Source organism: Capricornis sumatraensis, chromosome 21, assembly GCF_032405125.1.
Source record: "Capricornis sumatraensis isolate serow.1 chromosome 21, serow.2, whole genome shotgun sequence".
Lineage (NCBI taxonomy): Eukaryota > Metazoa > Chordata > Mammalia > Artiodactyla > Bovidae > Capricornis > Capricornis sumatraensis.
The window spans coordinates 27,876,152-27,892,183 of record NC_091089.1 but is presented as its reverse complement, the minus strand read 5'-3'; the positions used below and the strand labels follow the sequence as shown (position 1 = coordinate 27,892,183).

Sequence of the window (16,032 nt, the reverse complement as noted above, 5' to 3'; positions counted from 1 at the left end):
TGCTGCTCTGCTGCTAAGTCGCTTCAGTCGCGTCCAACTCTGTGCGACCCCATAGACGGCAGCCCACTAGGCTCCCCCATCCCTGAGATTCTCCAGGCAAGAATACTGGAGTGGGTTGCCATTTCCTTCTCCAATGCGTGAAAGTGAAAAGTGAAAGTGAAGTTGCTCAGTAGTGCAGAACTCTTCACGACCCCATGGACTGCAGCCTACCAGGCTCCTCCATCCATGGGATTTTCCAGGCAAGAGTACTAGAGTGGGTTGCCATTGCCTTCTCCAAATGCCGCCCACTAAATAGTTATAATTTTTATGAAGTTAAAAACATATTAACTGAGAGAGGATCATATCAGTAATGAAATGGCTCAGAGAATTTGCAGTCATTTTATAATACACTGAATGGCCAATAACAGATACAACATTATCAATGTAGTGAGACACACGGGCTCTATTTTTAATTTAAATTTTATAAAATACAAAACTCATGTTTATTTAATGTTTTCAACTTAAATTATTATGAGCAAATTTTAGACATACACAGAGGTAGACAGAATTATATAATGAACCTCTGTATGCTGATCAGCTACCCATTAATAATGGCCAACTCATAGCCATTCTTATTATAGTCAGAATTTTTTTTAAGATGAAAGAAAAATCTGATATAGTATGGATAGTTCTGATACTTATGACTCAATTTCCCATTATCAGAAATGATAAAACAAGCTAAAGGTTCACTTCAGTTCAGTCGCTCCGTCGTGTCCGACTCTTTGCAACCCCCATGAATCACAGCATGCCAGGCTTTCCTGTCCATGACCAACTCCCGGAGTTCACTCAAATTCACGTCCGTCGAGTCAGTGATGCCATTCAGCCATCTCATCCTCTGTCATCCCCTTCTCCTGCCCCCAATTCCTCCCAGTATCAGAGTCTTTTCCAATGAGTCAACTCTTCTCATCAGGTGGCCAAAGTACTGGAGTTTCAGCTTTAGCATCGTTCCTTCCAAAGAACACCCAGGACTGATCTCCTTTAGAATGGACTGGTTGGATCTCCTTGCAGTCCAAGGGACTCTCAAGAGTCTTCTCCAGCACCACAGTTCAAAAGCATCAATTCTTTGGCCCTCAGCTTTCTTCACAGTCCAACTCTCATATCCATACATGACCACTGGAAAAGCCATAGCCTTGACTAGACAGACCTTTGTTGGCAAAGTAATGTCTCTGCTTTTGAATATGCTATTTAGGTTGGTCAGAACTTTCCTTCCAAGGAGTAAGCATCTTTTAATTTCATGGCTACAGTCACCATCTGCAGTGATTTTGGAGCCCCCAAAAATAAAGTCTGACACTGTTTCCCCGTCTATTTCCCATGAAGTGATGGGACCGGATGCCATGATCTTAGTTTTCTGAATGTTGAGCTTTAAGCCAACTTTTCCACTCTCCTCTTTCACTTTCATCAAGAGCCTTTTTAGTTCCTCTTCACTTTCTGCCATAGGGTGATGTCATCTGCATATCTGAGGTTATTGATATTTCTCCAGGCAATCTTGATTCCAGCTTGTGCTTCTTCCAGCCCAGCTTTTCTCATGATGTACTCTGCATAGAAGTTAAATAAGCAGGGTGACAATATACAGCCTGGATGTACTCCTTTTCCTATTTGGAACCAGTCTGTTGTTCCATGTCCAGTTCTAACTGTTGCTCCCTAACCTGCATATAGGTTTCTCAAGAGACAAGTCAGGTGGTCTGGTATTCCCATCTCTTTCAGAATTTTCCACAGTTTATTGTGATCCACACAGTCAAAGGCTTTGGCATAGACAATAATGCCGAAATAGATGTTTTTCTGGAACTCTTGCTTTTTCCATGATCCAGCAGGTGTTATCAATTTGATCTCTAGTTCCTCTGCCTTTTCTAAAACCAGCTTGAACATCTGGAAGTTTATGGTTCATATATTGCTGAAGCCTGGCTTGGAGGATTTTGAGCATTACTTTACTAGCGTGTGAGATGAGTGCAATTGTGCAGTAGTTTGAGCATTCTTTGGCATTGCCTTTCTTTGGAATTGGAATGAAAACTGACCTTTTCCAGTCCTGTGGCCACTGCTGAGTTTTCCAAATGTGCTGGCATATTGAGTGCAGCACTTTCACAGCATCATCTTTCAGGATTTGAAACAGCTCCACTGGAATTCCATCACCTCCACTAGCTTTGTTCGTAGTGATGCTTTCTAAGGCCCACTGGAGTTCACATTCCAGGATGTCTGGCTCTAGGTGAGTGATCACACCATCATGATTATCTTGGTCGTGAAGATCTTTTTTGTACAGTTCTTCTCTGTATTCTTTCCACCTCTTCTTCATGTCTTCTGCTTCTGTTAGGTCCAGACCATTTCTGTCCTTTATCGAGGCCATCTTTGCATGAAATATTCCCTTGGAATCTCTAATTTTCTTGAAGAGATCTCTAGTCTTTCCCATTCTGTTGTTTTCCTCTATTTCTTTGCATTGATTGCTGATGAAGGCTTTCTTATCTCTCCTTGGTATTCTTTGGAACTCTGCATTCAGATGCTTATATCTTTCCTTTTCTCCTTTGCTTTTCACTTCTCTTCTTTTCTCAGCTATTTGTAAGGCCTCTTAGACAGCCATTTTGCTTTTTTGCATTTAGCATAGCTTTTGTTCTGCTTTGGTCCATGCATTTTCCTGTGAGAGTGATGCATTGTTCCATGAGTCCCTTTCAGCAAATGGGATTGCTTATCATGGGGACATTCATAGCCATGTTCTAAAACGGTACATTATATTGTTACGTCTATTGAAATACATGAAATGTTAAAAGTTAAATTTGAATTTGCATATAATTTTCACATGATTTTGACTATTTTCTTTTTATGCAGTTTAAATGGAATTTAATAATTGTTGAAGGCTGTCATTTGGAAATTTTCTCCATGCATTCTGATTATCCAGATTCAACACAAGGAAGCTGGGTTTCAGTAACAGTCCTGTCACAACTTGTGACCTTGGGCAATGTATTTAACTTTGGAGCCTCTGTTTGTTCATTTGTTAAAGTAAGGTCTATGCAAAGTACATACTGTTTCCAAACGCTCTCATGGGGATTAAATGAGATGATGCACGTCAAGCGATTTACTCAGTTTGGGCGTGGATGTTAAGCAAACTGGAGATGGTGAGAGACTAAATGGAAATATTAGGACCACTTGAAGAATGAACAGACCACACCACAGGCTTCATAATCTCTCCTCCATCTCTCAAATAATGTCTTTTCTGGCCACTAAGGTACACAAGCCCTCGCAAGAGCCACGTGTCATCATTTTTTCATAAAACGTAGGGGCTCCTGTATTTATCATAGCTCCATGAGATGTTCTAAAAGCCAAGTTGGTTCCATACCTGTTCTGATTCTTCATTGTTCAGTCCATTCTCTTCAAGATCATTTACAGTATGACCTGGGGCTGGCCAGGAAGAGGTCACCTTGGTGAGAATACTCTCTACCCCCTCAAAATCACATTCTTGGATGTGGAAGTGAGGTCAAAACAGTGTTCTTTTGACTTTTGTGTTTCCTCAACTACCAACTACTATGCTAGGCATTTTATGCAAGTTGTCTCATTTCATTCCTTATAGCAACTTGTGTGAAATACATACTTTATGATTATCCTTACTTAGCTATGAAGTATCTGATGCTCAAAAGTTAATAAATTGCCTCAGAACAACCTGGCATTGAAAAAGACCCTGATGCTGGGAAAGATGGAAGGCAGGAGGAGAAAGGGAGACAGAGGATGAAATGGTTGGATGGCATCACCAACTCAATGGACATGAGTTTGAGCAGACTCCAGGAGATAGTGAAGGACAGGAAAGCCGGGCATGCTGTCGTCCATGGGGTTGCAAAGAGTTGGACATGACTTACCTACTGAACAGCAACCTGGCATTAAGTCCAAATATTGTACTCTGCTCTGTTTTATGACTTTCTTGTGGGCTTTATTTGTTTGCTTTTGTGTTTTAGAGTGAACTTCCAATAAAGATTTTATTTTCTTAGTTTACTGGTGAAGAGGAGATGGATTGCAGAAGATGGGGCTCTTAGTTTTTGTTTTACTTAGAGAATGTGCTGACCTAAAGTTTTGAATTCAGTTTTGACTTAAGGAGGCAAGGAGAAAGAGTGTTTTGTTTCCAACAGTTTTTTTTTTCAGAACTAGATATTCAGTAGTACTGCTGGGAATGGTGAATCATATGAGAGTGTGTTAACTTCACTCCATATTATATGTTTATGTGGAGCGTAGCACTCTGACCCAGATTTGTAATATTGGCTAAAAACTATTATAGTTAGATCAGATAAAAAACTTTAAATTCCAGATCAAGATTATTTTATTAATAATGATAGCTAGTTAACTGATAGACAGTGGAAATGAAATAGAAAATGCACAAGCCCCAGAGCAAAAGTCTTGGGTTCTATGAGTTTTTTTTGTGTGTGTATGGAAACTTGGGGATTGAATTCAGGGCTTTACTTGGCAAAATGAGGCATTGTCTTAACATTCATCCGCCAGTTGCTGAAAACTGTCATGTCTGACTGTATGTTTCTAATTTTTTTTCTTTATTGTAGGATTTCAATATAATTGAGGAAGCTCTTATCCAAAGGGTCTTAGACCGGTCACTTCTGGAATACGTGAATCACTCGAATACCGCATAACTGTATTAAAAGAAAAGAGGATATCGTACAATTGCACCATTTTTTTTAAGATGCTGCTTGAAAAATTGTAGGGAAGCTGTCAATGTCTGATGAGCAGAAAAGAGTACAACACATTATATGTTTGTCCATGTTTATTGTTGTATTGCATTTTAAAACTGCTTTCACTTTGATGACTTAGGTCTGTTTTATGTTCTTTAGTTTCTGAGACACTTAACAGCAAAAAAGTCTCCATCTGCCATTAATACATGAAAGAGAATATAAGGCTGAGTATGTGGGTGAAGGATCTTTATTTGCAAATCGGATGACATTGTGTGTAATGTTACATACTGATAACTACTCTTATGATTGGACAAGATAATTAATCTTTGTTCTATGGAGAGTGAAACAAAGTGTGGATACTCAAGGAAATGTGAGATCTGTTTCAGTGCTCATGTTCTAACAACTAATAGAATGACACCCATAACCTTGTATGGGAGTAGGAAAGGAAAATTTTGGAAGTCAACAATGATCATTTAACCAAATCCATAACACAATACTGTAACAATACTGTAATTTCATGTTAGGAATGTATACTTAGTGCTTTGACTTTTTATAACTATGCACATATAAGAATTTAATATTATATTTTTCAAATATTTGTAGCTTATTATTTAGAAATATTTCTATAATATAGGCAACTTCTTAAGAACCATCAGCTGAGATTTACAGCAGAAGTATTCCCATCCATAATTTTTAGTGGAAAATCCTAAGGGCTTTGATTTTTTTTTTCTTAGTTTTATCTTTTAGAAAAATTAAACAAATACTGAAAACCAAACAGAAGATGTATAGCTTATTTCATTATCGTAAGGAAACAGTGTTTTAGAACTCTGCCAGTCACCTTGGATGTCCTCTGTGTGTCCTGTCAAAGTTAACAACCCTCTTCCCCAGCCCCGCAGAAGTAACCACTACATTGATTTTAACAGTACTCACTTCCTTGTATTTCTTAGTTTATCCCCCAAGTCTGTATCTCTATACTAGTTTTTAATCTTACTCACTTAAAATTGCTTTGTTAGCTATATCTCTTAATGTCTCTTTTTAATCTATGGGTTCCCCCTTCTTTCTTTCCCTTAAAATTTATCTGTTGAAGAACCTGGTCTTATACATACCCAACTATCTGTATTTTGTTAATAGCATACTCATGGCTCAATTCAGCATGTTCTTCTGTCATCTGGATATGATGCATGGATCCAGAGGTTTGAGCAGACTCAGGTTCAACCTTTTGACCAGACTATATAGATCATGGTGTATTATTTCAACAGAGGGCAGAAAATGTCTGGTTTGCTCTTTTTCTGATGTCAGCTGAGATGGATATGCCTAGATCCACTGATTTGTTGTGGGTTAGAGTTTCTGTCATTTCTTTTTCATTTATTAGTTGGAACATTTTTATATATAAAGAGATGTTCCCCCTGTCTACTGTTTGTTTAACCAGTGGTCAAGTTCATAGAGGAAAAGAAAAATAAATACTTGAATCTTTTCCTTGATTTATCAATTTTCAGGCTTATAAACTTGTTTTCTATCATCTTCTGTACATCACTTTTTTAAGTGTAGTGAACTCATGGATTTAAACATACTCGATGGACTTTAATCCATGTTGAGTATTGCCCTATTAAAGCTCAAATTGTCCTGTTTTTGGTCAGTGGGAGCCTTATCAAGTTGACTCTGAGTCCTTTTGACACTACTCTAGCAGTCTTTAATGGCTTCCTGTAGTCTCCTGTGACAAGTCTCCAGGCTCAACTTGTATGTTTTTGAACCAGATCTGGAATCGGCCATTTCTCTTAAGAAGCCTGGTTCCTTCAGTGAGAAACAGTGCTTCAACACCTTATTTGGGACTGTCAGATTTGTTGTCGCTAGGTTGGTTATTGTTTCTAGGAGAGAGCTAAGAAATACCTTTTTTTCTCTAAGAACACTTTATGAGTTATTTTGATATTTCCAAATCAAATTAAGTACTGCAAGGTTTTTGCCTAATCCTTTCTATTACAGTTGTGTCTTTTATTTTTCTGTACTGAGAGTCCAGATTTTCAAGGACATAGGAATATACCACAATTATTTGTTTTCTTCAACTGCCTTACAAATGCAACAGTCTCAAAATAATAATACTAATAAACCACCACCATTATGATAGCTGGAACAATTAAAAATGTTTTTCATTTGTTCTCCCCAATCTTCTATTTTTAAAGTTGTACTAAAAAATAAAGAAATAAAGTTGTATGATATCAACGTTTTCAGGCAATTCTCTGGTGGTCCAGTGCTTAGGATTCTGTGCTTCCACTGCCAGGGACTCTTGTTCAGTTCCTGTTTGGGAAACTGAAATCCCATAAGCCACATGGCACAGCCAAAAAAAAAAACCTCAGAATATACTGGTGTAATCTACAATACTCTCTCCCTTCTACCCTCCATCTAGTCTTTAGTTCTTCAAGTAACTATATGCTTAGTGCTTGCCACCACTCCTTTGATGGTTCCATTTTTCATATTTGGCTCTTTAACAAGTCTGGATATGGAATATTTCCATCTTGAAAGCAAGCAAAGAAGTTATAAAGACTAGTGATTTCAACTCATGAGGATAAAACATTCTTTGATTATAGTTTCTTAATTGTAATTGTGTATAAACTTGTTTATAAATGTAGTCAATAGTCACGTTCCCCTAAATTTTCTGTAGTAAATTTTCCATTACTTCTTCAAAACCTTGTTTACTGTTCTGCCATCCACAACAAGATAATGAGAAAAGCATAAACCTGGATGAAATCTACAGGCTTTCTTTCCTCCCTTTTGCTTTTTTGCTTTAACTTATTTGGCTGCACTGGGTCTTAGCCGCAGCACACAGACTCTCTAGTTGCAACATTTGAACTCTTAGTTGCAGAATGTGGGATCTAGCTCCCTGACCAAGGATCAAACCTGGGCCCTCTGCATTGAGAGCACAGAGTCTTAGCTACCGCCAGGGAAGTCACTTCCTCCTATTTTAGATACTGGCTCCAAGCTTGCTTTTCACAGCTGCTAACAACTGACAACAGATTTGAAGTTTCACGACATCTCTTCCTGCAGTTTGGATGGGTTATCCAATAAAGCAAAACCTATTGGGCAACAAAGACAAAAGGAGAGGAACTTCCCAGAGATAATCATTAGATTGAAAAATCTCGTCCCTGAAAAATAAAAGAATATATTTCCGAGTATGAGTACTTACTAACCAGAAAATAAATTTTGGTTAATTCTGAGCAATACAAAGGTATCCTTAAATCTGTAAAACATGAAAAAACTTCCAAACTTAAAAACTGTATTGTGAGTAAAGCTTTAAGTCACCTGCCACTGTTAAACCTCAGTACAGCAATTCTGCCTCCTGTCTTTTGGTTCCTCTTATGGTAAGTTTACCCCTTGTTCAGCCGCTGGTTTACATCTGACTCTGCCACCCCATGGAGTGCAGCTCTCCAGGCTTCCCTTCCTTCACTATTTTCCGAAGTTTGCCCCCTACAGGACAGATGAGGTGCTGGCCGCCGCAATTATTTTATCTTTTGCATTATTTTGAGTTCTAAAATAGTGATGTGCAACTCTTATTCATTGTTTCACTGTGCCTTTAACTTTTATTAAAAAAATTTATAAGACATTGTTTTAAAAAAATGAAAACCAGTATTTGAAGCTTTTGATTAATAACAAAAATCTTGTTCCTTTTTTTTTTTTTTTAATGTTTCAAGGCCTTTTGAGGGAAAAACTGATTCACATGTGATTCTTAAAAGGCTAAAGTCTTTAAATCCTACAAAAAGCTATGGAGATTTTCCTTTAACGTGTTTTTTCTCCCAAGTTTCTAAAATGTATGTTGAGAAATTGGATTGCAAGTCTATGATGAAGATACTTCTAAGTCAGATCTCTGAAAAGGTCTTAGCTCAAATGATATTGCTTTATTACTTTTACCGGGTGCTAAATGTCTTGTGTTTTCAAGTGAGCTTAACAACAGTTATTAAACGTGTTTAACATATAATTAGTACCTTCGATTAGCATTGAAGTTACTTTTAAAGGTCACTAAGAGATTCATCCTTTTATTCAACTGCAAAAACTCTGTATAATGATCAGAATTTAAAACATACAATTCTTTTTCTTCTGTAAATATGTATTATTGTGAGAAATAAAGAATGGCAGGACCATTGCTTTCATTTAAATATCTACAGTGTACGTTTTCTTTTTTTGGCTATGCTGGGTCTTCATTGCTTCAAGGACTTTTCTCTAGTTATGGGGAGCCAAGCTACTCTATGGGCTTCTCCGATAACTCAGTTGGTAAAGAGTCTCCCTGCAGGGCAGGAGACCTGGGTTGGGAAGATTCTCTGGAGAAGGAAATGGCAACCCACTCCAGTATTCTTGCCTGGAAAATCTCATGGACAGAAGAGCCTGGCGGGCTACAGTCCATGGGTCTGGTTGCAGTGCACAGATTTCTTCTCATTGTGGTGGCTTCTTTTAGAGCACGGGCTCTAGAGCACAAGCTTAATAGTTGCACACGAGTTTTGTTGCTCCACTGCTTGTGGGATCTTCCCTGATCAGGGATTGAACCTACGTCTTCTGCATGGGCAAGCAGATTCTTTACCACTGAGCCACCAGGAAAGCCCTCTACTGTGACTGTTCTTAAATACGGATCTTGATAATGTTTTACATTTAATACCCTTTTCATGCTTTTAAACCTGATATTTTTAAATTGTCATCATTCAACAATATCGCAGAAATACACCTTCGTTTAGGCCAGTAGTTCCTGGTCAGAGGCAATTGTGCCTCTCGGAACATTTGACAACGTCTAAAGGCATTTGGGGTTGTCATAACGGGGATGTGCTATTGCCCAGGATGTGGGTCAAGGCCACGGACACTGCTCAACGTTCCACGATACACGGGACAGTCCCTCACAACAAGAATTTCCCTGCCCAAAATGTCAGTAGTAGTGAGGTTGAGAAATCCTGGTTTAAGTCAAGGTAATGCTAAGCACCATGGGAATTATATTATTGGTTCTGCTTCCAAGGGGCTCCACTGAAATTTAAAAAGCCAGATGAAGATGAATGTTGTGTATCCTCCTCCCTGCTAAATACATATTAAGCTTTGGGTGGCCGTAGCTCCAGTTCAGAATATGCTAAAACATAGGAAAGTTTTTTGGATTCTTCACAAGAAGCACAGGCCAGAACACAGGTCTTAAGGGCATTATCTCTGATTGACTGTTTTCTGAGTGACATCGTGAAAGATATTGGGAACCCAGAATTGTTTGGGAAGACTTAACCTTTATCACTTAGGTTATAGTTATTAAAGTAAATAAGGTAAAATATAACAGAGGTGTTGCTGCAAAAATATCGGCTTTCTCTGTACACTGAAGCTGAATAAAAAATATGGAGACAGAGTTTAGAGGAAATAGAATGGCTTCAATCCTCAGCCAGCCTGAGGGGAAACAGCAGGCTAGAGCCTCAAGAACTTGCTCTCCCCCACTCCCCCATCTCCAATCCCCTGCTAGGGGAACCGAGAGACTTTATATAACCTGGGTCTCATAGTCTTAGGGCTCACAGTAAAAAAAGGTCTTGCATTCTTTCTGCTTTGTTTCAAAACAGTCATAGCTAGCATCAGGTAGCCTGGTAATTGGGCCTGGCAGTCCAGTAGCCCAGTCATTGAGTCCATTTGTCCTGGTTTATTGTACTATGGCCTCTTTTCTGAAATGCAAATAGAAAACTACAAAGGGTGGTCTGTGGTAAAGGTAAGCACCAGGTACAGGATGTAATTAGCATAGAGTCAATAATAGGCACAGAATGTAGCTCATGCAGAGTTAGGGAGTGATAGGTGCAGGATGTAATTTACATAGTAGGTTAATTTTGAGAAAAGCAAATTTAGTTACAGTCTACAGATTAAGAATAGTTAAAGTAAAAACTAGAAGTGACCAAGTCTGCTCACTGTTCTCTTTATCTATTTTTGTTCTCGGGAAAGAAAAGAAAGTAAAACTCATTCCTCTTTTTTTCTTTTCACTGTGACAGAGACACACCTATGTCTGAGATCCCAAACCTAAGAAATATTAAGTTTTTACCTTATGTTTAGAACATCTGATATCTTAATCCCGCAGGCTTCAGAGAAGATCATGCATGGGTCTTGATGAGGGAAAATTATTGTCCCAAAGCAGCCATTTAAGGTAAAATGGGGGCTTCCCTGGCGGTTCAGTGGTTAAGACTTCTGTTTCCACTGCGGAGGACATGGATTTGATCCCTGGTTAAGGAACTAAGAGGAGAAGGCAATGGCACCCCACTCCAGTACTCTTGCCTGGAAAATCCCATGGATGGAGGAGCCTGGTAGGCTGCAATCCATGGGGTCGCTGAGGGTCGGACGCAACTGAGCGACTTCACTTTCACTTTTCACTTTCATGCATTGGAGAAGGAAATGGCAACCCACTCCAGTGTTGTTGCCTGGAGAATCCCAGGGACGGGGGAGCCTGGTGGGCTGCCGTCTACGGGGCCACACAGAGTCGGACACGACTGAAGCGACTTAGCAGTAGCAGTGGCAGTAGGGAACTAAGATCCTGCATGGTGCAGTCAAAAAGAAAGGCACAATGAAGTTGAAACAGAGATTGGTCAAGATAGATTAGGTCATGCTTCCATGCTTTGATTACAAAGAACTCCCAATCTCAGTCTTCACCCAAAGTCTACTGACCTTGGCAGTTGAATCTCAGCAGTTCTTGACCTTGGCAAGAACTGAATCTTGGCAGTTCTTGACCTTGGCAAGAACTGAATCTTGGCAGTTCTCCAGCCTTAGAATTCCAGCTTGCTTTGATCTCATGGTTCTTGTATATCACCATGTGCTTCCCCAGCCACTCCTCACCACAAGGGACAGGAGAGTGTATTACACAGGTCATTTCCACTCATCTCGTTTGCTCCAGCAAGTCATGGCCAAACTCCTTGGACAGCAAGGAGATCAAACCAGTCAATCCTAAAGGAAATAAACCCTGCAAATTCATTGGAAAGACTGATGCTGAAGCTCCAATTCTTTGGCCACCTGATGAGTCAACTCATTGGAAAAGACCCTGATGCTGGACAAGATTGGAGGCAAAAGGAGAAGGGGCCAGCAGAGGATGAGATGGTTAGACAGCATCACCAACTCAGTAGACATAAATCTGAGCAAACTGGAAGACAGTGAAGGACATAAGAGGCTGGTGCACTGCAGTCCCTGGGGTTGCAAAGAGTCAGACAGGACTTAGCAACTGAACAACAACAACAATTTCAAGACATTGGAAAAGGGCGATTTCAAGTAGAAAATAACTGGATTTTAGGATATAATATTAATGCCAACCACAGAGGTACTAGCCAAGAAAAGTTGATAGAGAAGCTGAGGTCTAGGAAGATGAGGTCAAAGATTTTTTAAATATCTATGAAAAAGAGGGATGGCAAGTCAAAACAAGACTGGCCTTTTAGAAACATGAAGTGATATTCATTTTTGCCATGGCAGTTTTTCATTAACTTTCCTCAAAATTTGGAATCTTTACCAAATGAAAAGCCTGTCCATTTCTCAAACATATGACAATAATTTATTTTTTAAAAAATCATTTTTCTTGTTCATTGAAAGAAACACCAAGTATATTCTCAGTCGTTTACCACTGTATTTTCCCAGTATACATCTAGTATACATTCATCAGAACCACCTGGGTTACTTGGTATAATTGCACTTTTCTTGGCCCTCCCCAGATGTACAGAATTAGAAAGTCTGAAATTCTGATGGATTCATCAGCAAGTCATCAAAATGTATTCAAATCTATCAATTTCTCACCATCTCTATGATTAGTAATAATCATACTTTTAGTAATAATCATAATTTTAGTCTAAACTATCATATCTTTCCTGGATCCCTATAGTAAATATCTAATTAGCCTCTCTCCACTTACATTGTTGGACCAGCATCAAAAGAACCGACAGAGAAATCTTCACAAACATAACTCTAATCACGCCCCTCTCTCTACCCACAGCTTAAAATGCTCCAAGGGCTTCTCACTATTACTTGGATAAAATCTAAATGGCTTTCCATTCCCTTCCAAAGTCCCTTATGATCTGGCCCCTGCCTATTTCTCCGATTTCATCTATACTCAATTCCTTAATCCCTACATTTCAGCTACGCTGGTCTTCGAATTAATTAAGCAAACCAGGATTAGTGGTTCCTGCACCTCAGCACTTCCTATTCCTTCTGTTTGAAAAGCCCTTTCCAGGATTTGACATGGCTGCCTTCTAGTCATTAAACTCCCAGCTCAACTGTCATCTTCTCATAAAGGATTTTCCTCATAATTCTAGCCAGTCATTTCCCTTTTGTCTATATCCTATTATAGTGTTGTAGCCATGTGTTCCGGGAAACAAACTCACTCAGGACAATCCAGATAGTGGAGTGCAGTTTATTACACCAGCGGGCCCAAGGCAGTCTCCTTAGCCAAGAAACTCGACCAGTTTTTGTGAAAACCTTATATACCTTAAGTGTATGCTGCTGCTACTGCTGCTAAGTCACTTCAGTCGTGTCCGACTCTGTGCGACCCCATAGACGGCAGCCCACCAGGCTCCCCAATCCCTGGGATTCTCCAGGCAACAACACTGGAGTGGGTTGCCATTTCCTTCTCCAATGCATGAAAGTGAAAAGTGAAAGTGAAGTCGCTCAGTCATGTCAGACTCTTAGCGACCCCATGGACTGCACCCTACCAGGCTCCTCCGCCCATGGGATTTTCCAGGCAAGAGTACTGGAGTGGGGTGCCATTGCCTTCTCCTACCCTAAGTGTATGTTTCCCTGAAACTAGTCTGAACAAAGGAAAAAGAAAGATACAGTCAAAGTTAACCCGTGATTCATATGCCTTAAGCCTAGGTAGTTAACAGTGGACAATTATCAATAGGCCTGTGGTCATACCCCAATAAGCATAGTAGAATGTATGATTCTATTCGGTTACGTAGATAATTAGAGTATTCTTTTGGGCAATGGAAAGCCCTGGGGCTCTTCCTTCCAGGGGCCTGGTTTTCCAGTTGGCTTGTCGTTTCCATAGATACTGGGCATATAGCTCAAAGTCCACAGTCTGGCCCAAGACGGGGTCCTGCTTTCAAGATAGAGCCTGTTCTGTTTCCTCCTTCAATAGTTTCTGCTTAACTACTATTAGAATTTGAAATTGGTGTATATGTTTTTTTTCTTTCTTTCTTTCTTGTTTTTTTGAGTGTGTCCCTTCTCCAGAATATAAATTATTTGAGTGCAAGTACACACTACTAACTTACCAACATCTTAACGTGCATCTTAAGACAACATCCAAAACAGTGGCACATGGTAAGTACTCGGGAGATATTTCTGCTGTCTATACTATCATAGTTATTGATAATATAAAGACATAATGTTTTTATCACATAAAGTTCATAAGAGTGATAAAAACATTAAACCCCTGTAATCTGGCTAAGTCTTTATGAAACTAAGCAGAAGTGTAAGTTTGTAAGAATACCTCAGTAAATAAGTGTCTTGTTCAACTTAGCTGACTATAAGAAAATACCATAGGCTGTTAAAAAAAGAATGAAAGAATGCCATTTGCAGCAACATGGATGAACCTAGAGATTAATGTAAATCAGAGAAAAAGAAAAATGATATCATTTATATGTGATATCACTTATATGTGATATCACTTATACCATATGATTACCACTTATGTGAAATCTAAAACAGGATACAAAGGAATAATTTGGAAAACAGACTCACAGATGTAGAAAATAAACTTAAGTTTGTCAAAGGGGAGATAAGGTGGGGGAAGGATAAATTTGGAGTTTGGGATCAACAGATACAAACTTTTATATAAAATAGAAAAACAACAAGGTCCTACTGCATAGCAGAGAACTATATTCAATATCGATGGACATGAATCTGAGTGAACTCCGGGAGTTGGCGATGGACAGGGAGGCCTGGCGTGCTGCGATTCATGGGATTGCAAAGAGTCGGACTCAACTGAGCCACTGAACTGAGCTGAACTGATGATAGACCATAATGGAAAAATATATATGTGTGTATGTGCGCACGTGCTAAGTCACTTTAGTTGTGTCTGACTCTTTTGAGACCCCATGGACTGTAGCCCATCAGGCTTCTCTGTCCATGGAATTCTCCAGGCAAGAATACCAGAGTGGGTTGCCATTTCCCTCTCCAAGGGATCTTCCTGACTGAGGGATCGAACCCAGGCCTCCTGCATTACAGGCTCATTCTGAAGCCACTAACCATATAGGCTGGGTGGCTTAAATAACCGACATCTATTTCTTTTAGTTCTGGAGGCTGGGAAGTTCAAACACAGGTGTCAGCAGATTTGGTTCTGGGTGAGGGCCATCTTTCTGGCTTGTTGATGGCCCCTTCTTGCTGTATCCTCACATGGCAGAGACAATGAGCTCTGGTCTCTTCGTCACCTCATAAGAGTACTAATCTGCTCATGACCTCATCTAAACCTCATTACCTGCGCAGATCCACCTTCAAGTACCATCACATACAGGGTTAGGACTGCAACAGGAATTTTGGGAGTGCAGACTAAAAAAAGTCACAACCTAGAAGTTGAGTGTTGTTTTATTTGGTGGGAATTTTTAAGACTTCAAGCTCCAAAGATAGCATCTCAAGTGACCCTGAGAAAACTGTTGGGGGTGGGGGAGTCAGGTTACGTAGAAGTTTGCAACAAGGGTTAGGTGGTCTGAATATCAAAAGGTTACAGTTAATTAAGGAAAACCAGATATTTCAAGTTAAGGAATTTAGCATTTAGCGCTTTTCTGTGTATACAAAGATGCAAGAGTCTGGTCTTACTGAAATCATTCCTTTTATATGCATCTCAGCTATCTGGGGTCAGTGCTAACCATGGGGAGTGGCTGCCCAGATAGCAGACATTGTTTTTCCTGGACGCCTTCAGGCTCAGAAATTCACATTTGGAATCGCTAATTGCTGTGACATCCTTGTTTATTGATATGGCAGGAAATACTCCATTTCACAGAGGCCACAAACATTCAGCCTATAACAGGAGGTGCGCAATAACATAAATATGGACAGGGAGGCCTGACTTGCTGTGGTCCACGGGGTCGTGAAGAGTCAGACATGACTGAGTAACTGAACTGAACTAAGAATCGAGAGAAATAAATAATAAAGCCCACATATAAAACATGTGCAAGTATAGTAATTAAAACACTCATTTGAACTCTATAATGATGTTTCATTTTTCTATCTTAACACAATGTCTGATATAATGTAAGCTCTCAGTAAATATTTTGTGAATCAGTCTATTAAAATTTCTTAGCTGATGCAGAGAAGATGTGGAGGAACTGGCACATTGTGGTTGTGTTAGTGGTATAATGTACACATTCCAGAGCAGCCTGGTAGTGGCACC

General features: G+C 39.5%; 1 protein-coding gene across 1 annotated transcript in view; it reads left to right on the top strand.

The window, feature by feature from the left end:
• RNF125 (ring finger protein 125) overlaps positions 1 to 4,688 on the top strand; it is a 42,230-nt gene extending 37,542 nt beyond the window's left edge. The window contains exon 6 of the mRNA XM_068993990.1: positions 4,566 to 4,688. Coding sequence (XP_068850091.1) covers positions 4,566 to 4,652 — 87 coding nt within the window. The 3' untranslated portion in view covers positions 4,653 to 4,688. The remainder of the gene's footprint in view (positions 1 to 4,565) is intronic.
• The last annotated feature ends 11,344 nt before the right edge of the window (positions 4,689 to 16,032 follow it).